Below are 27969 nucleotides of genomic sequence, written 5' to 3' on the forward strand. Positions count from 1 at the left end.
AAGGGAAGGTATTTTAACAGAGCCGTGCTCAGACAGGAATGTCGTCGGTGAGCCACACAGTCAGCCAAATCAAACCACAGACAGACTAATTACAGCCAAGAGAGACTTTGCAAATCACGGCCAAAGTGTTTGGCAAGCTGGTATTTCCTGGCTAAGATTAAACTGAAGCCTAATATATCGCAGAGGTGCCCAGGAAGAGTCCTGCTATGGCTACATTTAAATTAGCGCTTTCTGGAAAGCCTGAATATTTAAGAAACGTAGCTGAGGCCACCTGGTCCTCCATGGTTGGCTATTTAGGAACCAAGTCTGGAGATACAGGTGGTCCTCAATTTACGACAGTTTCCCTAGCGACGCTTCAAAGTTACAACAGCACTGGGGGGAAAAAATGACTTATGCTGGTTTTTCAGACTTACGACCGCAGCCCCATCCCCATGGTCAACTGATCAAAATGCAGACGCTTGGCAACTGACTCATATTTACGACGGTGGCAGCGTCCCGGGGTCAGGGGATCACCCTGTGGTGACCTGTTGACAAGCAGAGTCAAACAGGGAAGCCAGATTTACTGAACAGCCGTGTTTCTAAGTTAACAACTGCAGTGACTCTCTTAATAAGCGCAACAAGAAAGGTCGTAAAATGGGGCAAAACTCGCTTAGCGAAGGTCTCACTTAGCCCCAGAAATTTGGGGCTCAACTGGGGTCATTAAAGGATGACCTGTATATTTTTCAGCTGAGGCCTCATTTATACTCCAAGTCCTCCTTCCAGGATTTTGCCAGGATGATGACTGTAGGAAGCGGATGGGGGTTCCATGAGTCTCACAAAAGAACAGAGTTGAGTCATTCTGACTCTTTGACAAGGGCATTAATTACGTCTCAGGTTACGAACAGATCATCCTTCCTGACAATGGAACATAAGGCGTTGGCCTGGCCTGGAACCTATTTTGATTTTGGAACCGTTCAGGGCTCCTTGCCTTGCATGGAAAACAAAGGCGCCGCCAGCATTCACACATCAGCAGTCATCAAAATCAACCTGAAGAAGAAAATTAGAGATGGAAATAGAGACAGACGCAGGAATGATCCAGGGAATTTCACAGCCGAGTAAGGCTTTGGGCAAAAAACATCCTCCAGCCTTTTACAGAGTCCTCGACTTACAGCCATTTGCTTAGAAGTTACAAAAAAGTGTAAAACAGTGGCTTATGACCATTTTTCACACTTAGGGACCGTTACGGCACCCGGTTCATTTTTCTAACGGTTCCCGGGACCAGGGGTCATCTGATCTCCTTTGGCGACCGTCTGACAAGCAAAGTCCATGGGGAAGCCAGATTCATTTGACAACCGTGTTACTAAGCTTAACAGCTCACTTGACGTCTGTGGCAAGAAAGGTCGTAAAATAGGGCAAAACTCACCTAGCAACAGAAATTCAAGGCTCGATTGTGGTCGTAAGTCGAGGACTACCTGTGTTCAGCTCAGAATTTCTGATATTACACAAGATGGCACCACCAATGGCTACCTCGGTGAAATGTTTTTTCTTTTCTTTTTTCATTCTATTCTATTCTATTCTATTCTATTCTATTCTATTCTATTCTATTCTATTCTACTCTACTCTACTCTACTCTACTCTACTCTACTCTATCCCATATTCTATTCTATCCCATATTCTGTTGTATTCTATTCTATTGTATTCTATTCTCTATTCCATTCCATTCTATTCTTCTGTTCTGTTTCTAGTTCCTGACCTTAGCCACTTTGTGATGTGTGGACCAACCTCCCAGAATCTGGGAACTGAAATCCACAGAAGTTAAAGTGGGCAAGGTTTAGGAACACTGAGCCAGCTGTTCTACTATAATAAACTTCCAGCTGGGTGGAGTTACAACGGCCATCCTGCCAACCAGTGACCGCATTAGCTGGGCCTGATGGCAGTCAAGAGTCTTATGTAACTGGGAAGACTAGTTTGTCTATTCTGACTTACGTGTATTTCCAGCCCGAAGGTGGGGTTGGTGATGACACAATGATAAGATGCAGGGTTCTCTAGTCTTAAAATTGAGAAAATAGGTTTAATGACAAGCAGCCTAGGGTGATCAACATGTTGCGGTTGCTGCTAATTATATGATATCTTGCCCGTCTACCCAGAAGGCACCCAAAATAGCTAAATTCATTTTCTTTCTTCAGAATCTTTTGCAACCTTCGGTACAGGGAAAGAAATTCACAAAACGATTTTAGTTTTGCTAAGTACCGGGTTTTCAGACCTTACAGACAATACTCCTGTCTGCATTTTGGGGAAATTACAGAGAAAGCCCAGAGGGCTGGCAGGGAAGGCAAAGGAAGACAAAATCACTGCATGGGCTATCTCAAAGGTGATTTTTCAAAAGGCAGCTGGACTGTTTTTTCTTGAGGAGGAAGAAGACGAAGTTTTGCTTCTCCTCCAAGAAGCTTCGTCGGTTCTGGAAAGCAGAATGGGACAACTCGCCGCAGTCAACTCGCTGAGGTCAACTCGCCATGGCCAACTCACTACGGCCAACTTACCATGGGACAAGTCACCGCTGGACAATTTAACGATTGAATTTAATTATTTAAAATAAATAAACAATTATTTTAATTTTTGCCATTCATATTTCATTCTGTCCCTCTTCAATGATTCTATTCCACCATTTCTTTGATATTAGTATAACTCTTGTCCTGCAGCAAGTCACTCCACAGTGAATAACTTTTGGAGATATGTGAGAATAATGCGAGCTTTGGAGAACAGGTTGACCCTCTCTTCTTTGTGGCAGCCCCTCGAATATCGGAACATCGCTGTGATGTTGCCCCTAGTCCTAATTTTCATTAAACTAGATAGACCCAATTCCTGCAACCGTTCTTGCTAAGTTTTAGCCTCCAGTCCCCTAATTATCTTTGCTGCATAGATTTGGAGTTATTATCCCAGAACCTAAATCAGACTGATTAAATCTGTTGGCCATACTATTTTTCATTGTTTGTTGGGGATAGGCATGAAGGAACCAGATCAGGCAGATTGGTATGTTTTTCTTAGTTGCTGCCTCGAAAGAGTTTTGGCTTTCCTCCATGCCAGGATCTTTTAAATGCACAAATGCACATTAAAATTGTATGCGGCTTTGAGCAGTTGTTCACATAATCCTATCGTAATGGGATTCTAACACACACCTAGGCCGGATCTTTGCAGAGCATTGACACACAGACCCCCCCCCCCGGCCTTATCCCACCCAGAATTTTTGCTGAATAGTGCAGTCCTGTTTTGCAACTAATCTGAATTAGCATTATCTTGTCCTGGAAATTATGTTTACTGTTTCAATCAATAAATAAGAAGGCCAGGCTATCATAACATAGAGAGTCAGTTTGATCTAGTGGTTAAGACACCAGGGCAGAAAGCTAAAGACCAGGAGTTCAAGTCCTGCCTTAGCTGTGAAAGCCAGACTGGTGATTCACCAGGAGATTGTGAAATTCTAGTCCCGTCTTAGGCGTGAAAGCCAGCTGGATGACCTCGGGCCAGCCACCCTCCCTCAGCCCTAACCCACCTCACAGGATTGTTGTTGTGGAGAAAACAGCAGGAAGAAGCTTTTTGCCTCAAGCTACTTGTAAAAAAATAAAAATAAAAGTGGGATTAAAAAATCACTAATAAATTAAGTAAAATAACAAGGAAAGATTCCTAAAGGAAACCAGACATTAGCTGAAACAAATGGGCTACCACAATTTAAATAGCACGCAGAACCAGTTTGCATAGTGGAACGGACATTTGCAAACGGGTTTGAAAGCGCCAAGGTGTTTGGATGCACATCAGCCTGCAACTGGCAGCAGATTGTGCTCACTAATTAATCAGGGAAGCTACAGACCTCCAGCTTGGATGCTGGCACATTTGAAATTTCCAAGTCTATCCCATATTTTCTCCTGAACGTGAATTGTTATTGGAGGCTACTCAAGTGTTGCAACAAAGCCCTTTAGGGAAGCCACAGTTCCTGGCTCTCAGTTTCTGGGAACTTAATTTATACCAATTTTCCAAATGGACTGAGTGAATACAGATCCATACGCATTGATTGCCACGCACTCACCCTGTGCAAAATTAATATTGGATTTTAAAGTAAATATTAACACTGCACAAGCTTTTAAACAAATAGTGGTGCTACTGACTGGACTCTTCCTCTAGTCAAACAATAATTTACATGTAGTTTGGTTGCAGGATGGAAGGATGCCAGGAGAAAGCAAAGAGTTATTTATTTATTTATTTTTTAATGGACACCTTTCTTGCTCAGGTTAGTAAGCAAAACCCTGGAAAATTTTGCAGAAGTCAAAAAAGCAATGCTTGGCCTAATCTAGTTTTCTGAATTTGTGAGGTGGCTGCAATTAGTCTTAATGGGAGCCTCTTGCCATAGGCCTGTGGTGGCGAACCTACGGTACGCGTGCCACAGGTGGCACACAGAGCCCTCTCTGTGGGCACGCGTGCCGTCGCCCCAGTCCCAGGCCTTCAGCTGGGTTTTATAAAACCTTTTCGCTTTAGGCCTCCGCTGCCGTGTGCAAAAAAAAAAAGGTTCAATCAATCAATTTCAACTTCTCGCGGGAAAAAAAAGATCTTGCAAAGTTGGAATTGACTGATTGAACTTTTTAGTCCCACCCAGACTGCCGTTACCACCACAGCCACGCCCACCCAATGGGCCACACCCACCCGGCACCCGACGATACATAAGTGGGTTTTGGGTTGCAGTTTGGACACTCGGTCTCCAAAAGGTTTGCCATCACTGCCGTAGGCAGAACTAAGACCCAGATGCAGAGCTGAAAAATATGCAAATATGAAGACTGTTGAGTTTTTGTAAGAGACCACCAATGGCTAGTTGGGAGAGCAAGGGAAGGCAGATCCAGAGACTATTTCATTCCCCGTAAGTTGTTCAAAACCCACCGTCTTGTTATGTCCTACCTGGGGCAGTTGCACACGTAATGGAAAAGTCCCAGTCTGGGCTCTTGTGTCATCACACTCTTTGAGAAAGGTCACCATCAGGCAAATTGTCTGGAAGTGCTGGGAGACTGGCTCTACAGGCATTTAAAGGCAAAGGGTTCCCTTGTCCAGTTGTGTCCAGCTTGAGGGGACAGTGCTTATCTCCACTTGCTAGCCGGGGAAGTCAGCACTGTCTGAAGATGCTCCCACGATCATGTGGCCAGCATGATTGCACGCCACAGTGCCTGGAATGCTCTTACCTTCCTAGCAAAGCGGTACCTATTTATCTACTTCCTCGTGCATGCTTTCGATCTGCCAGGCAGGCAGGCAGGCAAGAGCTGGAGCAAGTAATGGGAGCTCACCCCGTCACGTGATGCTCGGGTGTCAAACTGCCAACCTTCTGACTGACAAGCCCAGCATCTTAACCAAGAGGCCACTGCGTCCCTTTACAGACATTTACCTGGCTTTAAAACAACTTTCCCCCTTTGTTCTCCAATTCTGCACAGCAAAATTAAAGGACATGGATATCCGACACCCAGAAAAAACCTATAAATACTTTGGGGAGAATCAAAAGGAGGAATCTGCCAGCATTACATACAGAAGAAAATTTGGAGGCTTTACCAGGAATTGGACAACTGGCATCTCAAAAACACATCCTATTCTGGCAAATGAACCCTCTCTTTCATTTTTTTTTTCTGCCTGAAAGAATGTGACCTTTAGAACAAGACCACCACCACCACCACCCCTTTTTTTTTTCAAACTGGCTAGAAGTTCGGCAGAGACTTATCTGAGGATAGTTCATTCTTTACAATGCCTGCAAACTTCCCTTCCTGAAATTTCAGCAAGAGATTTATAGTTAGTCACCCATCTTCCATTAAGAAAGGAAGAAAGGAAGAAAGAAAGAAAGAAAGAAAGAAAGAAAGAAAGAAAGAAAGAAAGAAAGAAAGAAAGAAAGAAAGAAAGAAAGAAAGAAAGAAAGAAAGAAAGAAAGAAAGAAAGGAAGGAAGGAAGGAAGGAAGGAAGGAAGGAAGGAAGGGGAGAAGGGAAGTAGAGGAGGGAGAAAGAAAGAAAGAAAGAAAGAAAGAAAGAAAGAAAGAAAGAAAGAAAGAAAGAAAGAAAGAAAGAAAGAAAGAAAGACTTTTTTAGATCACACAGTCGTGCAGGACAAAGCTTTGGAATCAGGACCAAGGTCACACGCCCACAACTAATTCCCAAGGCACAGCTTGCAGATCAGACCTGAGTATTTCTGTGGGTGGCTGTCTGTCTGGTCCTTATCTCATTGCTGAGGCCAATAACACAACAATAACCCATACGCACATGAGTCTGTTTGGAGAGCAACTTCATCTGTTCAGAAGGCCTTTGTACAACCAAATATTTGGACAAACTGAAATGTCACAAGGACAGCCACGGTAGGAGCAATAAATAAGGATTATCCATGTCTGCATGCACGGACAGATCACTGGTTCCTCTTTCTCTGAGTATCACAGCACAGCAGCCTTACGTAAACTTATGGCTGTTGCTAAGGGAGTTGCCCTCCTTTTGAGAACCCTTTTTTGCCAAAGTTGTTCAGTGAATTCGTTGCAGCTGCTAAGTGAATCAGGTGGTTAAGCGAATTTAGCTTCGCTCATTGAAATCAGCTAGGAAGGTTATAAATGGTCATGCTGGGACATTGAAACAGACATAAGTACATGCCAGTTGCCAAGCGCCTGGATTTTGATCACACGACCATGGGATGCTGCAACAGTCCTAAGTGTGAAAACCGGTCATAAGTCACTTTTTTCAGCGCCGTTGGAATTTCAAACCGTCACTACATGAACTACTGTTAAGTCAACGGCAACCTGTAAAATGTCGTGTTATCAAGCCCACACCAGGCAGAACAGAACCATTTAAAACCTGTTGAAAGATGACCAAAGTTGAAGCTTCTCCAGTGATATTCCTAGCAGCTCTCAAGAAGCAAATGCTGTAAGTAAATAGGCCTTTAATGACACCGTTTCCCTGCCCCTGGCATACTGGGGATCACATTAACTGGGTGCACAGACCAATAAAACTCATCGACTGGAGCCCGGCTACTCTGCCAAACTGCTTACTACAGGTTTTCCAACGGAGTTCAATCCATTTGGCTCTAAGATTTACACCCTGACCGGGATTGTGAATTGCACACTCTGGAAGTCAATTGCACACTCTGGAAGTCACACTGCACCATCTTTTATGTGCGCAAAAGAGGCGTGTCAAAGGGAGAAGCACTGGGCCTAAACTCGGAAAGTATTTATCTCCAATGGCTGCTTAAGGATGAGCAGGCAGTGATCGCGGCGCAGGCGAGGTGGCTAGATTCTGTGCAGCAGCTTTGGGGATTCGCCAGAAACATAAATATTTTAGATCTTTTTAATAACCTTTTATAATTAATTTTATTACGGGTTTTTATCCAGGATTAGACTATACTCTATGTATTTTTATTGTCGGGTCAGTATGATTCAGTTTTTCCTAAGGTAGTTAGGTTTTGTTATACTGTCTGTAAAACTAGGCAGACCTTGGTCAGCCATTGATTACATCATTAATTGTAATATATTGCTATGTCCAATCAATTTATTACAGCCAAAAGGCCAACACAGAAATTAAACATTCAAATAAAACTAAACTAAACAGAACCAACACAAGAGGACATAGCAATATATGTCTACTAGCGTTGGGTTCTCCTGGCAAATAGACGGGGAAGAAATGGAGGTAGTGACAGATTTTATTTTCCTGGGCTGCAAGATCACCGCAGATGGGGACTGCAGCCAAGAAATTAAAAGACGCTTGCTCCTGGGGAGGAAAGCCATGGCAAATCTAGACAGCACACTAAAAAGCAGAGACATCACCCTGTCAACAAAAGTGTGTATAGTCAAGGCTATGGTCTTCCCAGTTGCAATGTGTGGCTGTGAAAGCTGGACCATAAGAAAGGCTGAGCGCCAAAGAATTGAAGCCTTTGAACTCTGGTGCTGCAGAAGACTCCTGTGAGTCCCTTGGACTGCAAGGCGATCAAACCGGTCAGTCCTAGAGGAGATCAACCCTGACTGCTCTTTAGAAGGCCAGATCCTGAAGCTAAAACTCAAATCCTCTGGCCACCTAAGGAGAAGGAAGGACTCACTGGAGAAGAGCCTAATGCTGGGAAAGGTTGAGGGCAAGAGAAGAAGGGGAGGGCAGAGAATGAGGTGGCTGGATGGAGTCACTGAAGCAGGAGGTGTGAGCTTAAATGGACTCCAGAAGATGGTAGAGGACAGGAAGGCCTGGAGGAGCGTTGTCCATGGGGTCGCGATGGGTCGGACACGACTTCGCAGCTAACAACAACAACAAAGCGTTGGGTTCTGCTTAGTTTTGTTTTAATTGAATGTTTAATTTATGTGTTGGCCTTTGGCTGTAATAATAAATTGATTGTTTGACATTGGGCCTATTTGTACTTGTCTCCTTGGACCACAGGTTGAGCTGAAACAAGTGGACAAATTAGAAATGAGTAGGATGTTCCTCTTTAAATACAGATGTCCTTGGCTTTCAACAGATCATTAAGTGACCATTTGAAGTTATAACACCACTGGGGGAAAAAATGACTTATGACTGTTTTTCACATTTAGGACTCTTGCAGCATCCCCCGGGGTCACGTGGTCAAAAGTTTGGACCCTAGGCAACTGACCCGTAAGGGTTGCAGTGTCCTGGGATGACTTTTGCAACCTTGTGACAAGCCAGGTTAATGGGGAAGCCCAATTCACTTAACAAACATTATGCTGACTTAACAAATGCAGTGCTTCACTTAACAGCACAGGGGCAAAAAGGCCCTCAGATGGGGCAAAACTCACTTAACCAATGGGCTCAATTGTGGTCGTTAAGTCAAGGATTACCTGCACTGCACCACATCAGAAAAAAAGATGTTGAGACTCTGGAAAACATGTGAAGAAGAGCAGCCGAGATGATTAAGGGCCTGGAGACAAAAACATGTGAAGAACGGTTGCAGGAATTGGGTGTGTCTAGTCTAGAGAAAAGAAGGACCAGTGGGGAGTGGGGAAACATGATAGCAGTATTCCAGTATTTGACGGGCTGCCACAAAGAAGAGGTCGTCAAATTATTCTCCAAAGCACCAGAGGGCAGGACAAGAGACAACGGATGGAAACTGATCAAAGAGAGAAGCAACCTGGAATGCAGGAGAAACTTCCTAACCGTGAGGACAATTATCCAGTGGAACAGCTTGCCTCCAGAAATCATGGGCGCTCCATCACTGGAGGTTTTTAAGAAGAGGGTCTAGACCAGGGGTAGGCAACCTTGGCTCTTTTATGACTCGTGGACTTCAACTCCCAGAATTCCTGAGCCAGCCAAGCTGGCTCAGGAATTCTGGGAGTTGAAGTCCACGAGTCATAAAAGAGCCAAGGTTGCCTACCCCTGCTCTAGACAGTCACTTGTCTGAGATGGTATAAGTTCTCCTGCTTGAGGACTAGAAGACCTCCAAGGTCCCTTACAGCTCTATTCGGATTGATTAATTGCACAAAATGCTACGTCGGTGTATCTTAGGCAAATGCAAGCATTTGTGCATTTTCCCTCTGGTTAGCTATTATTTATGAAGCAAGGGAACGAGGGCTGCGAGTAGGGCTTTCACAATGATTACTATGTCATATACTAATACCTGTACATGTTACGGATGTGTTCTAAGCCAGAATTCTAAGCCCCTTTCAAGGCCCTGAAAAATAAAGGAAAGACACAAATCCAAGTCCTCCCCCAAGCAAACCCACCCTCTGAAGACTAATTTTGCTTTAATTTGGGAAGAAAAGGTCGAAGAAAAAATGCATTCAGTTTTGATACAGAAAGCAATCGATTTGCTTTAGAGCAGAAGCAATACCCACAGGCCTGCATCACAGGTAAGTGAAATAAAAAGTATCTGAGACACACACATACACACGCATATACACACACAGAGAGACACGCAAGCTATTAAAAATTAAAGTAATGCTTAATAGCCTCATAATGGCTTAGTTATACACGTTAGCTTATATAAACTCAGAGGAGACAAACCTTGAAAGGAACATTAACTAGACAATAAAGTAAGACATGCCTCTGAGGGATGCTGGCAAAGCAGAGGTAAAATGGAAAAGCAAGTGGGTGGGTGGGATACCAGAACTTGCAGCTCTTAAATGCTGTCAAAAGGAAATTAGTGTGAAGCTTCAAATATCTCAGGGGTTTGGCAGCCTGAATAGAGACTTTTATTTTCCTTTTCAACATACTTAAAGCAAGAAGATTAACTGTGGTTTGTGTTTTTTTAAAAAAGCAGTTGTTCACTGCAGATTCAGGGGCTCTGTGTGAGGTGTGAATGCAGTCACCAAAAACCTCCTTGTAGAATGAGGATGCGAGACTTTCCTCCGTCTTAAAACTATTTTACCTGATTAGTTCCAGTTCTTAGATGATAATCCGGGGAGTCCTCAACTTGTGACTGCAATTGGGAACCAGAATTTTCACTGCTAACTAAGCAAGGCAGATGTTAAGTGAGTGACACTCGGTTTTATGATAGATTTGCTGCAGTTGCTAAGAGAACCAGTGCAGTTTTTAAAGGAATCAGGCAGTCGTTTTTAAGCAATTTGGTTTCCCCCTATTGACTTTCCTGGTCAGAAGCCGGCTGGGAAGGTTTGCAGATGGCAATCACGTGACACAGGGACACTGTGACTGTTGTACAGGTAAGGTAAAGGTAAAGGTTCCCCCGCACATGCGTGCTAGTCGTTTCCGACTCTAGGGGCCAGTGCTCATCTCCGTTTCAAAGCCGAAGAGCCAGCGCTTGTCTGAGGACGTCTCCGTGGTCATGTGGCCGGCATGACTAGACGCCAAAGGCGCACCGAACGCTGTTACCTTTCCACCATAGTGGTCCCTATTTTTCTACTTGCATTTTTTTTACGTGCTTTCGAACTGCTAGGTTGGCAGAAGCTGGGACGAATAACAGGCGCTCACTCTGTTACGCGGCACTCGGGATTCGACCCACCAAACTGCCGACCTTCTGATTGACAAGCTCAGCGTCCTAACCCACTGAGCCACTGCGTCCCTGTGACTGTTGTAAATAACGTCAATTGCTAAGTGCCCAGATTTTGGCCACGTGACCATGGGCATGCCTTGACGGTCGTACGTTTGAGGGCCGATTTTTCAGCGCCAGTGTATTTTGAATGGTTGTTTGTTAATCAAGGACTATCAATAGATTACACGACCAATGGAAATTTGGAAGATCCTGTCCAACTGCCCATTTTACACATTCAGGGTTGAATCCCCATTTGATTTTTACCTCCGTTTGAACCAACGGGTTCGTCACGTCTCTAGTTTTATGTGTCTAAACTTTCCTGTTAACCAATAGTTGGCGTTCGTTTTTTAAACTGTTCTGCTGAAGAGTGAAGGAAAGTGAAGGATCGATTATTTCTCCTTGTGATTCTGATGAGGTTGATTTGTTTATGAACTTTAGTGGGATAAAAGACCATGCGGGCCAAGAGGTATGGAAACGTGCAAGCTCCTCAGCTTGCTGACTCCGGCCCCTCTATTTTAGAGCATTTCAGAATATAATATTTCAAAGAAAATGCAATGTTAACTCAGGACGTCATCTGGACCCCCTTTTTCCAGCTGGCAGGAGGGCTTCTCTCGAGATAATCCCACCCCACCTCACACCTAATAAAGCTCGGCAGTGCAAAAGCCTTTTAACTGAATGCAGAAATCAAACTTGCAGCAAAGCGCCAGCAGCAGCATATGGTTCCTGTGTTAACAGGTGCCATAACTCAAGTCTACTTGAAATAGGAAAACACGCATAAGCATCTATTTCTTTATACCATCACTCAATAAGCCATTTATCAGTTCGTAAAGAGTAACAAGAAAGCTTCAATCACAGCCCTCTCCTACTTCACTGAATATAAACAGAAAGTCCTTTTATTCTAAGGCCTGCATTAGTCCTACAAAGCATGTTGTTCCCTCTTAATCCAATGGGAAATTCACAAAAGAAAATGTTCAGACGCTATTGTGTCTCATCTTCAAATTACCAAGGAGAGAAGCAATTTAGAACTAAGAAATTTCCTAACAGCGAGAACAATAAACCAGTGGAACCGAGATTGGCTTAACAAAACCCTTTTGTTTGCTTAACAACCGGGTGGCTGCTTTACGATTGCCGCACTCACTGGAAAAAAAAAGGTCATGAAATCGGGTCTGTCACATGATCAACCCCATTTTACAATCATCACAACCTACGACCGTGATGGGCAGGTTCCACTATGGTCGTAACGTCGAGGACTACTGATATTTAGTTCACCCTAGCACGTCTGAACCAAGGGACTAAGTAAATTGATACTTTAGATTTGAATCTACATCTACCGATTCTGTAGGTATTATTTTTTACATTCATGGTTTAGGGTCTGGAACAGGTAAGATTGACCTTCAAATCTGAATCAGACTGTTACTCAGAATTTAGAGTAAAATGCATGGCACGGGGAATAACACAGCACCCGCTTGCCATTCAGATGTAACATAATACTGTCTGTTTCCAGGTTCGTTATCCAAGAGAGCCCCCTTCTGGAAACCACGTCTTCCTCCCAGTCCAAGCAAAAGCAAGATCAACAATAGCTAGTGCAAATGTTCTCCTACTCTGTGAGCTCCCGGGGAGAGTAGACTTGGCAGGTAAGTGCTGCTGCCCTTTCTTCTGATGATTTAAAAACAGCAGGGAAAATCTGGGCCTGTCTTATGTTCTTGCCAGTGTTTAGGGTTCACCGGCCGCAAGGACAGGCACCTTCGCTCAACCACCGTGAAATACAAAGCTTCCCCCACTCTTTTAAAAATTGAACCATCTAGAGACATAAGTGTGCAGAAATGAATAGGTTGGCTTTAAAGATAAAAGAGGAAAGAAGACTCGGTGTATTTTAGAGCATGGGCTAATTTTTATCAATGGCTAGAAAAACCTGTTAAGAGAGAAAGGAACGTGACAGGTAATTCTGAATATATATTAGCAAGACTATCGAGTAATTAATTAACATATTGTTTATGATAATCAACTATTACTCAGTTTTTTTAAAAAAAAACCATGAACCCAGACATTCTGCTCTTTGCTAAATATTGAGAATGTTATTTGAAAAAACTCTAACCTTAACCCCAACCCTAACCCTAACCCAAATCCCAAGGTTTGTCCTCTTTGAATGATTCCACCATGGCGGGAAAAGACTTGCCTATGGAAAACTAGAAGGTCCCCAGTCCATGAACAAAATTTCATCCTGCATTTCCTGCATTGGAATAAAAAGAAATATTTGATAAGAGTGAAAAGTGCTATTCGGTATCTTGGGGATGAACTCTGTGGCAGGCATGGCAAACTCTGGCAGGACAGAGTAATTTGAGATATGCTGAAGGACAGCAGAGCAGAGAGACAAGGGAGATATGATTTAATAAGGATGTAATTCCCACCACACTGGAGTGGGAAGCATCCCCTTGACTCAAGATTTGAATTTGAATCACGCAAGCCTGAAAATACATTTCTCCTGTTGCCTCTCCAGGACAAGAAAGAATGGAGGGGCCTGTTGAGACACTGCCACGTTCACATACCTACTGTCAGCTCAGCTGCTGCTTATCTATTTCCCTGGCTCTGTCTCCTAAGGCCATTTCCAAACCGTTACAGAAAGGCTCTGAAAGGCACCAGAAGGGACGGGTGGGTCACATAGGGCTTATAGCAGGGATCCCCAACCCCCGGTCTGTCGACCGGTACCAGGCCGCAGCAGGCCAGCAACCGGTCTGCCCAAACAAGCAAAGCCCCATCCGCGGGATGCAGACAACACACAAAACCATGCACCCTCCGGTCCGTGGGAAAAACTCTCCACAGAACCAGTCCCTGCTGCCCAAAAGGTTGGAGACCTCTGGCTTTTGGGACAGCTTCCCACAGATGTCAACCAAGCTTCCTTTGATGGCCACTCACCATTTAATTCTGGAGGAAGGAAAAGGCGGTAAGTGCTATAGATGTCATTGGTCATCTGGAGCTGAAACGAAGTGTGCTTCTTTAGGAGTCTGGCGACGTTCTCTTCCTGGAAAGGAATCTTCTCAAGGATCACAACAGCATCGGTCTCATCCCCAGAAGCGCTGTTCACCTAAAGAAATAAGAACACAAACAGTTCCCTGCCACACCAAAGCAAAGTCATTCCCTGACACCAGCAACCAATAGCAGATGAGCTCGGAAGAACACAAGCAAGGTGCAAAAAACTCAAAAGGCCATTTTTAAAAATATATTGCAGCAGGCAGTTCCAATCAGCACACTGAATAGTTGGCTGCCAACATGTATGTACGTGTGTTCTTGTACAGTACACGTTTGAAGAAAGTATCACAAGTATAACAAGAGGTCTGGTTATCATTTTTTTCCCAGTCTCTCTAACCTTTTGAATCATTACCATCAAGATCACGAATATTTGACCCTTAAGCCACAAGTGGAAAAAAATGGGGTATAAAACCAGGAATGATAAAAAAGCATTTTTATTTTGATCTACTGGTACAGATGGGATAATCACGTACGGAACGCACACCTCAGGCGTATATTGAGTGAAATAAGTCTTTCTGCTTGAGGGTTATCAATCAAGTTCTTAAACCCTAAAATCCTGAATTTGAACACATTGCTCTGCGTCAATATAAATTGGCAAAGCATTTCAATGTACTTTGGGAGCTTCACCAGATATGTACAAGTAATGAAATATGTAAATTAAACATTTGTCAAACCTACTAGCTTAGAAGTGTCAGGGACCTACCATGATTGACAGTATATTTAGATATTAAGGGGACAGGAGAAGAAACTCAGGGTAATAGGATACAGGAGGACGATTTGGACCTGCACAAGGCACTTAATAAGAATTTACTGAATACACTTTATCATAGCCTGTCTCCTGGTAAGATGATTAGTGTAGAAAAAATGTGTGCCACGATTAACCTTGTGATACACTGTACAGGGATGAGGGATGGTGGAATGATTAATCTGCATCTACTATACTAAATCTGACCTTGGCTGTTCCACCAAGAAGCACAGTACCTGCTTTAGGTGGTGCTTTGTAACTCTAGTTTATCCATCCTTCCCTCTTTTAATAGCTTTACTCACCCGCACTTTGAATTTGACCTTGAATCTGATCCACCTTCCTTTAAAAAAAAATCACTCTTCTAGAATTTAGACTCTTCTATAAAATGATAAGAGATGCTTGCAATTTCCTGACACTTCACTGCATGGCTTGGTTATCTCCAGGTGGACTTAACAGAGGACAATAACGGTGTTAATCCAGCTGTATCCCCCGCACTCTGGAGAATCTGCCTTTGAAACACAATATAGATGTAAATGGCGAATTAAAAGAGCACTGGCAATTTTCCGGTTCTTATAGGCCCTGAGTGACAAGTCCATCCATCTTATTTACAGCACTCAAGTTAACTGCTAGTTTGCAATTCAATTTTGCTTTAAACACTAAACATGAAAAACTGATCTCCTGGCCAAAAGCAATAGATATGCTAATAAGAAAAAATAATCTAAATCTGGAGATATGTAGGTAATGCTTTTGTTAGGTGAAATAATAACAATCTGGGCACTCCACTACACAATTTCATTCAACTGCATGACAGCTGTACTCCGTGTTTATTCCTCATTGTCAGACCTGTACACTAGGTCTCATCTAGGATATATCCATCGCTAAACCCCTCTATAGTTTATTTGTTTTTGGTTTAGCACCCAAACCACTGTAGTTTCTTGAGGTTTTATTCAACAAACAATGGTTAAATGGGTTACTGTGTGATATAAACCCACGTATTCTCCCAGGGATTGAGCAAGAACATTAAAACCAGAGAGAATTTATGATAGGTCATTAAGAGTGGGTTCTTCCCAGAATGTAGCCTGGATGTTCTGGAATATATTTTGACAAAATATTTTTCTGCTTTGCAGTTGGAATCTGAATAGCACAAGGGCTTGGGGGATGAAGAAGGAAAACCTATGTAAATAAATGATGCTGATCCATCAGTTGAGGTTAGAATACAAAATATATTCCTTTTCCCCCCATATTTTAGCTGTAACAGCAAATGGCAGTCATTAGATAACCTTGGTTGATCTTGGAAAAAGTGCTTGGATGAAAGACCACAAGAAATCCCAGTAGACCGTATGCTAAATTGGAGTGCTTAGGAAAACAACAGAAGAATGCAATGGCAAGCTATTTCTGTATTGTTGCCAAGAAAATGGAAAGACCATGTCCATAATTATTACCAGAAGATGAGGTTGAAGGAGCTTTTACTATAACTAACCCAAATTCTTTTACCATCTTTGCCTAGCACCTCTCAGTATCTTCAAACTTTACTCACTGGGGATGTTTCCCAACCTTAACAATTTTAAGACATATGGATTCCAGCTTCTAGAATATAATAAATTAAATAAATTTTAATCAATAAATTAAAAATATAAAATATAAAAATAAACTATCAAAATCTATGTTTTGTATATTTTTGATAGATTAAAAAATATGCAGAACCCCCAAAGATCAGACATTACAGGGCGCTATTCACCAGGAGTCTATGCACATGTAACACCACACCTGGAATACTGCAGCCAATTTTGGTCACCATATCACAAAAAAGATGTTGAGAGTTTGGGGAAAAAAATCCAGAGAAGAGCAACTAAGATGAGCAAAGGCCCTGTTCTGAACCAGCCCTCTTCTAGCAAACCCCTATTCAAAAAGAAGAGACTGGAGAGCGTCCAAGGCTAAAAGGCTTCTGCCAAGATTTAATTACGCAGTTAACAAAAACACTAGAGCTTGTCTTCTCAAGCGGAAAAGTTGCTTTCAGCAACCAGCCCCTCCCCAAACACTCCTTTTATAGAGAGCTCAGGGCGTGGTCTCCCTGTGCCTCCTCCCGAGGAGACCCGCAGCCTTTTTCTGCTTAGTCCTGCTCGACTGCCTCCTGCGTCGGGCGTCCTTGAACAGGGCCAGCTGTGGGTCATCATCCTCCGCACTATCGGGCTCACGCAGCTGAGAGGAGGTCCCCGGCTGGGAGCTCTGCCAAGCCTGCAAGCCATCATCAGCCGGTTCGTCACCCACACACACCTCCTCCCCCTCATCTGAGTCATCCGATACCTCTGAGCCGGGTGCCGAACCCACAGGCTGACCCTGAGTCACAACACTATCCCGCACCGCAGGGCCCTTCCCCCGGGGCTGCCGATCCGGATGCGGTCGGGATGGGAACTGTTCGTGAAAAGCAGTCACCAACGCAGGGGCATGAACGGCGGTCGCGTCTTCCCATGTGAAGACCTCCGGCCCGTACCCTTTCCACTCGATCAGGTACTGGAAGCGACCTTTCAGCCAACGGGAATCCCGGATGCTGGCGACCTCGTACTCGGGGGTGCTGCCGCCATCGCGAGGTCCTGATGGGGGAGGTTCCGCTTGGCGAAGTGGACAAGCCGGTTGTTCGGGGACCAACAAGGACCGATGGAAGACGGGGTGCACGCGCAGGGAACGTGGCAGAGTTAAACGATAGGCGACCGGGTTAATGACGGCCTCGACTGGGAACGGTCCAAGGTAACGGTGGTCCAGCTTCCTCGCCGGCCGAGTGGATGGTAGGTTCCTGGTAGACAGCCAGACCCGATCCCCCACCGACAGTGGAGGCGTATCCCTTCTCGACCGATCGGCGAACCTCTTATAGTCGGCCTTGGCCTTCTCCAGCTGCCGTCGCACCAACCGATGGATCGCCTGTAACTCCGCCATGAATTCGTTCGCTGCCGGCTCCGGTGAGTCCACGGGCGAAAGGGGGAAAAACCGGGGGTGATAACCCACGTTGGCCAAGAACGGTGTCATCTGCGTGGAGGTGTGCTGCGAGTTGTTAAAGGCAAACTCGGCTATGGCCAAATAGTCCACCCAATTGTCCTGCTGCAGGTTAACGTAGCAGCGCAGATACTGCTCTAAGATGCCGATGACCTTCTCGGTACCCCCGTCGGTCTGAGGATGATGCGCGGACGAGAGGCAAACCTTAATGTCCAACGCCCGCATCAACTCCTGCCAGAAGCGGGCTGTAAACTGGGCCCCCCTATCGGAGACGACTCTATCGGGGAGGCCGTGCAGCCGGAACACCTGTTGGATGAACATGCGACTAGTGGCGCGAGCTGACGGTAAGCCGCGACAGGGGATGAAGTGCGCCATCTTGGTCAGCATGTCCACCACCACAAACACTGTCGTGAAGCCGGAGGATGGGGGTAGATCCGTCAGAAAGTCCATGGACACAGCCCCCCAGGGTCTCTTGGGTGTTGGCAAAGGCTGCAGTAAACCAGGCGGGGCCCCTGTCGCTGACTTGGCCTGCCTGCATGGGACGCAGGAGGTGACATAAGACTGGACGTCATGTCGGACTCGGGGCCACCAGAAGGTACGGGAGACCAGGTTCAGAGTCTTGAACAGGCCAAAATGCCCCGCAGCCGGGTTATCATGACACTGGCTGAGGACGAGTCCCCTGAGTGGCCCTCCCGGAACATAGAGCCGGTCACGATAATACAGGAGTCCATCCGTGACCGACCAAGGCGAATCTGGCCCCACCTCTTCCTTCCGCTGAGCCACCCACGCCTCCTGCTGCTGCGCCTCCCTGATCCGAGCCCGTATATCCACCGGCTCCCGCACCGCAGCAAAAGACTCGACGGGGATCACTGTCCTGGGCGGAAGCTTGTCCTCCACTCGGGTGTACTCGGGCTTCCTGGACAGAGCATCCGCTCTCTGGTTGTGCCCGCTGGGTATGTACCGCACCCGGAAGTCAAACCTCGCAAAGAAGAGGGACCACCGGATCTGGCATTGGTTCAGATTCCGAGCGGTCTGCAGGCTTTCCAGATTCTTGTGGTCCGTCCGGACCTCGATTTGATGCCGCGCCCCCTCCAGATGATGCCTCCAAGCCTCGAACGCCGCCTTGATGGCCAGCAGCTCCTTCTCCCAGATGGTATAGTTGCGCTCCGAGGGATTCAATTTCCGGGAGTGATACGCGCAAGGAAAAAGGGTACCGCTGGGCGTCGCTGCCTGGAGTAACACGGCCCCAATGGCAATGTCGGAGGCGTCCGCCTCCACGACAAACGGCCGTTGCGGGTCAGGATGCTTCAAGATGGGCTCCTTCATGAAGGCGTCCTTCAAAGCTTGGAACGCCTGTTGTTCGGGGGCGTTCCACTGGAACCGAGTCTTCTTCTGCAGGAGCCGGGTGAGGGGGGCTGTCAAGGCAGCAAAGCCAGGGATGAATGTCCGATAGTAGTTGGCAAATCCAAGAAGTCGCTGAACATCCTTCACGCGACGCGGGGGTTGCCAACTCTGCAACGACTCAACTTTACTCGGTTCCATGGCGATGCCCTCAGGAGAAATGCGGTGACCCAGGAAATCGATGGTCACCTGGTAGAACTGGCACTTCTCCAACTTGGCAAACAGCCGATGTTTCCGGAGGCGCTGCAGGACCTGACGGAGATGCTGATGATGCGCTTCACGCGACGGGGAGTAAATCAGGATGTCGTCCAGGTAAATCACGACAAACTGGTCCAACAGATCTCGAAAGATGTCGTTCATAAAATGCTGAAACACAGCGGGGGCGTTGGTCAGGCCAAACGGCATCACCGTGTACTCGAAATGTCCATAGCGAGTACCAAGCGCCGTCTTCCACTCATCACCCGGCCGAACCCTGACGAGGTTGTAAGCTCCACGCAGGTCCAGTTTCGTGAAGATCTTAGCCTCCCGGAGTCGGTCCAAGAGCTCGGGGATGAGGGGCAGCGGGTAGCGGTTACGCACCGTGATGGCATTGAGTTTCCGGTAGTCACAGCAAAGCCGTAACTCGCCCGACTTCTTTTTGACAAAGAGCACGGGCGCAGACACAGGCGAGGACGAGGGCCGGATGAAACCACGAGCCAAATTCTTTGTCAGGAAGTCCCGCAATGCAGCCAATTCGGGCTCCGACATGGAGTACAAACGCCCCACTGGGAGAGGCGCATCAGGAACTAGATCAATGGAACAGTCATAGGGCCTGTGCGGGGGTAATTGGTCCGCCTCTGACTCGCTGAACACATCAGCAAAGTCGGACAGTTCGGGAGGCAAAGAAACCCCTGAGGAACCCTCCACCTGGCCGGCACAGATATGGCGGGTGTGGTCCACGCACTGCAAACTTGGGAAGGTGACCAAGTTCTGAGACCAATAGATCTGTGGATCATGCGCCCGGAGCCACGCCAGTCCCAAGACCACGGGGAAGTGCAGATCCGAAGTGACGTAAAACTGAATGGCCTCCACATGGGTACTGATGGCCATACACACGGGTTGCGTGGCGGCCGTAATAGGCCCGGACAGGAGCACTCGACCATCGATGGTCTCCACAAGCATGGGCGGATCCACTGGACACTGGGGAACAGCCCATTTGGCCACAAAGGCCGAATCCATAAAGTTAGTGGTAGCCCCAGAGTCAATTAAGGCATGGACCGGAATCCCCTCTGGCTTGCCAGGAAGGATCAGTCGTGCCTCCAGAATCAAATGCCGTGGAGGTTCACAGGCACCGTCGGAACGGCGTCGCTCGGCGTGGTCGTTGTGGGTCGCCCGATCTTTCACACCGTCTAGATCGGGCTCGGGCCGTTTCCCGATAGCAAAGCAGGGGACTTTCTCGGGGCAGGCTTGGTCACTGACGCCCGCTGACGCTTTTTCGGGCAAGAAGCAGCCAAATGTCCAGGGTCCCCACAGTAAAAACACAACCCCTCCGATCGTCGTCTGTCCATTTCCGTCACCGATAGACGGGACCTGGCGGCACCCAGCTCCATTGGCTCCTCCCTCTGGACTGGGGGCTCACGCACAACAGGGGCGGCAGGGGTCTGTGGGGTGGCACGGCGACTCTTACGCTGCTGCAGCCGGGCATCGATCCGCAGACAAAGATGGATCAGCCCATTCAGGTCTGAGGGAATGTCCACGCGGGCCAGCTCATCCAACAACTCCTCTGACAAGCCATCCTGAAAGGCATCCACGAGCGCAGCCTCATTCCAGGCGGAATCCTGGCTAAGCAGCCGGAAATCGCTGATATAGGCCTGTAGAGGGCGCTGACCCTGCCTCAAAGCTTTCAGGCGTCGGGTGGCAGTCTGCGCCTTAATCGGGTCCTCGTACATGAGGCGCATATGGTCACAAAACCCCCCAAAGTTATCCAACAAAGGGCTAGGCTGTGCCAACAGAGGCGTGCCCCAACGAGCTGCATCTCCCGACAGAAGGCTCAACACGAATCCCACCTTATCTCGGTCAGTGGGGAAATCAGCTGCTCTCACGCTGATATAAAGCTGGCATTGTCCCAGGAAGGCAGGAAACAGTTCTGGTTTACCAGCAAATTTATCCGGCATAGCTATCTGACATTTCCTCCTGGGTGGGGGTGCAGCATGTACCTGAGCTTGCAGTTGTGCCACCTGAGCTGCCAGCAAAGTGAGTTGCTGGGTGAGCTGGGCATTCTCGGCAAGAAGCTGCTCCATCGTAGTAATAAGGGGTGGGTGGCTGAAAGCAAACTGTTCTGAACCAGCCCTCTTCTAGCAAACCCCTATTCAAAAAGAAGAGACTGGAGAGCGTCCAAGGCTAAAAGGCTTCTGCCAAGATTTAATTACGCAGTTAACAAAAACACTAGAGCTTGTCTTCTCAAGCGGAAAAGTTGCTTTCAGCAACCAGCCCCTCCCCAAACACTCCTTTTATAGAGAGCTCAGGGCGTGGTCTCCCTGTGCCTCCTCCCGAGGAGACCCGCAGCCTTTTTCTGCTTAGTCCTGCTCGACTGCCTCCTGCGTCGGGCGTCCTTGAACAGGGCCAGCTGTGGGTCATCATCCTCCGCACTATCGGGCTCACGCAGCTGAGAGGAGGTCCCCGGCTGGGAGCTCTGCCAAGCCTGCAAGCCATTATCAGCCGGTTCGTCACCCACACACACCTCCTCCCCCTCATCTGAGTCATCCGATACCTCTGAGCCGGGTGCCGAACCCACAGGCTGACCCTGAGTCACAACAGGCCCGGAGACTAAAACATACAAAGAACGGTTGCAGAACTTGGGTTTGGCTAGTCTAAAGAAAAGACGAAATAGGGGAGAGATGATAGCAGTATTCCAGTATCTGAGGGGCTGCCACAAGACAGAGGGGGCCAGGTTGTTCACCAAAGCACCAAAGGAAAGGACAAGAAAAAAATGGTTGGAAAGTGATCAAAGAGAGAAGCAACCTGGAATTAAGGAGAAAGTTCCAGACAGTGAGGACAATTAAATCAGTGGAACAGCTTGCCTCCAGAGATTGTGGGCACTCCATCACTGGAGGTTTTTAAAAAAAGACTGGACATTCACCTGTCTGAGACGGTATAGCTTCTCCTGCTTGAGCAGGGGGCTGGACTAGAAGACCTCCAAGGTCCCTTCCAGCTCTATTCTATTCTATTCTATTCTATTCTATTCTATTCTATTCTATTCTATTCTATTCTATTCTATATTCTATTCTGTTCTATTCTGTTCTATATTCTATTCTATGTTATAATTCTATTCTAATTCTATTCTATATTCTATTCTGTTCTATTCTGTTCTATATTCTATTCTATGTTATAATTCTATTCTAATTCTATTCTATATTCTGTTCCATTCCGTTCCATTCTATTCTTATTTGTGCAATTATTCAGCCTTTCCACATCAACCCAACATGGGAGAAGAAACACCTCCTGCAGCTTCTTTTGCACACCTCAGCAAACCAAGGGGGGAATTCTCAAAAACCTGGGAAGTGCAAAGCCCCCCCCCCACACACACACACCGCCTCTGCACTCAATGGAAGAGACCGTCCCCCCCTCCTACTCTTTATCCTCTTCTCAATTGTCTTCCTTCACTATCCCCCTTTCTCCAATCCAGGGGTTTTCAAACGTGGCCCTTTTATGACTTGTGGACTTCAACTCCCAGAATTCTTCAGCCAGGCATGCTGGCTGAGGAATTCTGGGAGTTGAAGTCCACAAGTCATAAAAGGGCCAAGTTTGAAGACCCCTGCTCCAATCCATCTTTCTGCAGCCACAGCAAGCCATCCGGTCCCTACCTCACTTTTCCCCTAAGAAAGTGGCTTCGAGATGCCTTGGACCACAAATCCCATCACCTCCCCGTCTACACGGCCTATGAATGGAAGGGAGGATTATGGGAGTTGTAGTTCTGGAACACCTGGCAGCAGGACCGACGCGCAGGAAGGGCAGGCGCGCGATGACGTCACACTCTCCCCTGCCCGTCATCGCTTTGCAAATCGTGACGTTCCCTTCTCAAAGGGCGGCGGCGGGGGGGGGAGAGGGGGGGGTGTGAGACGCTACCAGGTAGCCCCGCCCCTGTTTTCTTATTGGCCGCCACCTAACAATTCCCCAAACCTGAGAACCAATAATCTTCCTACCCGCCCGTGGAGGAAGATCGCCTTCTCCCGCGCAGATTCCCTCAGCACTTTCAGTACAGACAGCTCGGCCAAAGGGAAGTTGCCGGGCGCCGGCCCTTCATTCGGGGACGCGGCGGATCCGTTCTCGCCCTCTTTCTCCTCACATTTTCTCTTAAGAGCGGGAGACTCGGCCATCTCTAAAGCGTAAAGCTAGCGCGCAGGCGCATCTGGATTAGCTCCAAGGGCGCGCCAATAAAGTTTCGGCGGCTCCCTCTACCGGCCGGAGGACACTACTACCAGGAGCTTTTGGGAGAAAATAAAGCCAAGGACCCTTGCGCCTGCGCACACCCGCAAATCTTAGCTCTGAATATAGACTCAGGAAATGTAGAGTACCTGCTCAATAGTTTTGGAGTAGGACTTCGTGGTTCGTTCTTAGTTCCTGCGCAGATCTCTGTACTAGAAACTAGAATAGATGGATTCCCCTAAGCCAGAGGTAGGCAACCTCGGCTCTTTTATGACTCATGGACTTCAACTCCCAGAATTCCTGAGCCAGCTATGCTGGCTCAGGAATTCTGGGAGTTGAAGTCCATGAGTCATAAAAGAGCCGAGGTTGCCTTACCCCTGCCCTAAGCAGAGAAACAATAATGAAAATTAGCATGGTAATATAACTAGCTTCTATTAGGTCGACTTTAGCTACAGTTTCAAAGCTACTGTTCCAAATGCTTACTCAATATATACCCACCTTTCCATAAAATACTTAGATTGGTTACTTAGATTGGTTACTTAGATTGGTTAATGGGACACATAACAAACATTCAAGGAGCTCTGTAATAAACATGGTTTATTTGTCAAAAGAGGTATCTAAATAAAAAGATGATACAAAAAACCCCCCAATCCATCCTCCCTTAGGCGGAGAGTTCCAAAGTTTGTGGCAGCAGCAAAGACCCTTTTCATCTTCTGATCTTATGCTTTCTATTGGTCATTTGTCCTCTTGTACAAAAAACAGAATTTATTCTAAAATTGCATGGGCCATTATAAGTCATAACTAGTAACCCAAACATGGCAGGTAAACCCAACTATACTCCAAATGCAATTCAGCTTTCAGATTTACCTCACGGGAACTGCACCCACATTTTAGAATGAAATCTCAGATATTCCTTTTATTTCAAATTACACAAACCGTTCCTAGAAGGATCATTGGCTAACATTGTATTTTCAGTAACAGTTCAAGGTACTGCTAACACTGAATGACACAGGATTAAATTAAACCCCCACCATATAAACACAGACTGAATTTTTCAAACCAGAGGTTAGTTCATCTTTGTTGAATAAGCTACACAGTTAGCAGGCTTTGCAGAGAACCAAAATAGGCTGGATTCGCACCTCCAAATCAAAACTAACAAGTATTTCAGTTTAGCACAATATGCAAATTTAGCCACATACATTTTCTGTAAATCATACAGATGTGGAAACAAAATCTCAAACAGAACAGCAGCCTTGTCACTCAACAGGCAGCTCACTGGGGTGTAAATGGTGGAATCTGAATTCTCTCAAATTGATAATTGTGCATTGCCATGAAAAGGTAAATTACAATCATGGCTACAAACTCAAGGAAATATTATACTGTTTTTTTGTTTTTTAACATGATAATACTGCCATTTTATTAAAGCTATAATACAGTTACAACCACAATTGAGCCCAAAATTTATATTGCTAAGTGAGACATTTGTTAAGTGAGTTTTGCCCATTTTACAACCCAGTTGTTAAGTGAATCACTTAACAGTTGTTAAACCAGTAACACAGTTGTTGAGTGTGCTTGATTTGCTTGTTAGAAAGTAACAAAAGGGATCACAGGGTATTGGGACACTGCAACAGTCATAAATCTGAATCAGATGCCAACCATCTCAATTTTGATCACATGACCGTGGGGATGCTGCAACTGCCGTTAAGTGTGAAAAACGGTCGTCACTTTTTCCAGTGACGTAAATTTGAACGGTCACTAAATGAATTGTTGTAAGTTGAGGACTACCTGTTGTTCGATGTAATTCGGACATATATGTATAAAATCCCAGGTATTGCAGAAACCTTCTGTGTAGCCTTCAGCCCTCCAATACAAGGATGCTCAAAGGTCTAGAATTCACTGCGCCTGACGTTCAGGAAGAACTTCATACAGATTGTCCTCCACTTAGCGGCCACAATTGGGAGTATAATTTCCATTGCTAAGCAGGGTGGTTATCAAGTCAGTCACACACAATTTTATGACCTTTTTTTTTTTTGGCCAAACCACTGCAGTTGTTAACTGGATCATGCAATCATTAAACGAATCCAACTCCCTCCCCCACCCCCACTGATTTTGGAAGCCTACTGGGAAGGTCACAAGTGGCGATCCCATGACCTTGGGATGCCACAACCCTTGTAAATACATGCATTACCAAGCGTCTGCATTTTGCTTATGTGACCAGAAGCATGACTATGAGGACGCTACCATGGGCATAACTTCAAGGAATGATCATTTAAGTCACTTTTTCAAAGCAGCTGTAACTTTGAAGAGTCACTAAATAAATGGTTATAAGTCGAGGTATATCTATACTAAAGAAGCTAGCAGCAAAAAAAAGGGCAGGGAGACTCTATGGGTGGAGAAAACTGGAAACCATCTGAATGTGACTAAAAGAAGAAAGCCACAGCCTACTGACCAACTGTTAGGAATGCAGAGAAACGCTAAACTTAGATGGGAAGAAAAGGAAAGGAGACATTACACAGAAGGACTTCTCTGGATGACTTATGAACACAAAGCCACTTGCGTCTTCTTGTTACGATTTAGTGTTCTGCTGTCCACCAAATATCATAATGGTTAGTATAATGGAATGTAGCTCTGGCCTTGAGAAGGAGAGAGAGGCAATATGGTTCCTCAGTTCCCAGGGGGAAAAGAAAATACATATGAAACTCAAAACAGTCCAGCCTTGACCTTAATCTTGTTGTGTCCTTAAAAAAGGGAGAGTGAAGATTTTGGAAGGATTCTAACTGTCTTCCATAATAGTTTCATTCCTGGAATCCCTGCAGTGCTTGTTTCTTGACTCGGTCTATCTCCAAGCGCAAACAGAATGATTGAAGCATCATGCCTCTCCAAAATAAAGCTAATCAGTCAAGAGATTTAAATCTCAGCATCAAATGGAATCTGCCTTTTGAGTGGCAAATCGTGTCAGCCTCAATGGGAGAAGATAGCTTCACCATAAAGGCTTCTTTTCCAAGTCCCACGTTCTGAACGACTTTCTTCGACCCTACAATTCCTGTAACCAAGAATCCCTTTTTTTTATCCAAACGTGCAATTAGTCTTTGCTTCTTGGGTTTTGACAAAGGTCCATGAGATCTAAAGGAAACAAGAAAGCTGTTAGGAGATTTGAATCTAAAGGAAGGGGCTCACTAATTAAAATAAGCCATGGTTCTTTCAGCTGCTATTTATTTCATAAATTACAACTGGTTTTGCACAATGTGCAGATGGCCCTGCCGCCTCTGGGCACTTGCAGAGTCATGGATGCAGGGTCATGAAAGGACAGCAAGGAAAACACCCAATGTCCTAACCCACCCGGGAATGTATGATGCCTTTAGGGAAACACCCCAAAGGGAACATTTTTAGCTACTTCTGCTTTCTCCCTTCTTACCTACAGTGTGCCAGACTTACTGGGTGAAATCTTTATCTTGTGTGTGTGTCAGCTTTGCTGGGTGGATTGCTTATGTAATCGGAAGGAATCAGTACCAGAATTTCTTGTCATTCGGGGCTTCTCTCTTTTAGAGGAGCCCGTCTTTTTTCAGCTGAATAAAAACCTAAAGCTTAAAGGCAACTTCTGGTTTCCTGTACTTTTTTTTTTTTATCAAGCAAAACCTCAGAACCTGCACAGCAATTGGACAAGCATCCGAATTTTGATCAGGTAAACATGGGATGCTGCAACGGCTGTAAGTGTGAAAAATGGTCGTAAGTCACTTATTTCAGTGCCACTGTCACTTCGAATGGTCAGTAAATGTTGTGAGTTGAGAACTACCTATACTTTCCTCAGTTCCCATGCACACCTGTGCGCCTTCGCAGTCCTATTGGTTTGGCCCTCCCCAGCGGTTCCAGGTTCTTAGGCGGCCCCTTGGGAAAATGAATTGCCCACACTTGCTCTAAAGACACCCCTCAATCTGGTTTCCCACTTACAACGCAGTATCGTCTCTTTGATTTGTCGGAAACTGTTGTCTTGGAGCACCACGCTGATGTAGTAGATACATCGGAGTTCCCGGGGGTAGTCCGTGCGGTCTATATCCTTCAGCACAGGGATGGTGCGGCCATTCGCCATGGGTGCCTCAGTCAAGGCGTGGTGCATCTGGTAGCAACACCAAGGATCCTTCAAGAAGTTGGGGGTGATCAGCAGCACCCAACAGTGGCTGTTCTGGACAGCGTTGCACAGCTCTGTCATAACAGCCTCACCTGGAGTAGAGTCCCGCAGCTGAAGAAAGCAACGGAAACGTTCGGGCTGATTCTCCAAGTAGGCCACCAGCTCTTCCACAAACTCAAGGTCGCCCTCGCTGTGGCAAATGCAGACATCGTATAACTTGCTCCATCGGGCACTGTCGGAACTGCTTACAATCCGGGAGATGGAAGACCCCAGTTTGGGGCTACTGGTGAAGCTACGAGGAAGCGAATCAGGACTTTTCTGCGA

At 46.1% G+C, this 27969-nt stretch overlaps 2 protein-coding genes across 3 annotated transcripts in view; both read right to left on the reverse strand.

Moving 5' to 3' along the window:
- DCPS (decapping enzyme, scavenger) overlaps positions 1-23496 on the reverse strand; it is a 45071-nt gene extending 21575 nt beyond the window's left edge. Inside the window, exons 1-2 of the mRNA XM_081333674.1 lie at positions 23297-23496; positions 13868-14036 (exon numbers count right to left, since the gene is read on the reverse strand). Of these exons, the coding sequence (XP_081189800.1) occupies positions 13868-14036; positions 23297-23470 (343 nt within the window). The 5' untranslated portion in view covers positions 23471-23496. The remainder of the gene's footprint in view (positions 1-13867; positions 14037-23296) is intronic.
- Positions 23497-24101: 605 nt separating this feature from the next.
- The window catches only part of TIRAP (TIR domain containing adaptor protein), a 6627-nt gene continuing 2759 nt past the window's right edge, over positions 24102-27969 (reverse strand). For both annotated transcript variants that reach the window (XM_081334198.1, XM_081334197.1), the window contains 2 exons: positions 27468-27969; positions 24102-26642 (listed from right to left, as the gene is read on the reverse strand). The exon at positions 27468-27969 is cut by the window's right edge. In XM_081334198.1, coding sequence (XP_081190324.1) covers positions 26602-26642; positions 27468-27969 — 543 coding nt within the window. In that variant the 3' untranslated portion in view covers positions 24102-26601. The remainder of the gene's footprint in view (positions 26643-27467) is intronic.

Source organism: Vipera berus, assembly GCF_964194415.1.
Source record: "Vipera berus genome assembly, chromosome: 8".
Lineage (NCBI taxonomy): Eukaryota > Metazoa > Chordata > Lepidosauria > Squamata > Viperidae > Vipera > Vipera berus.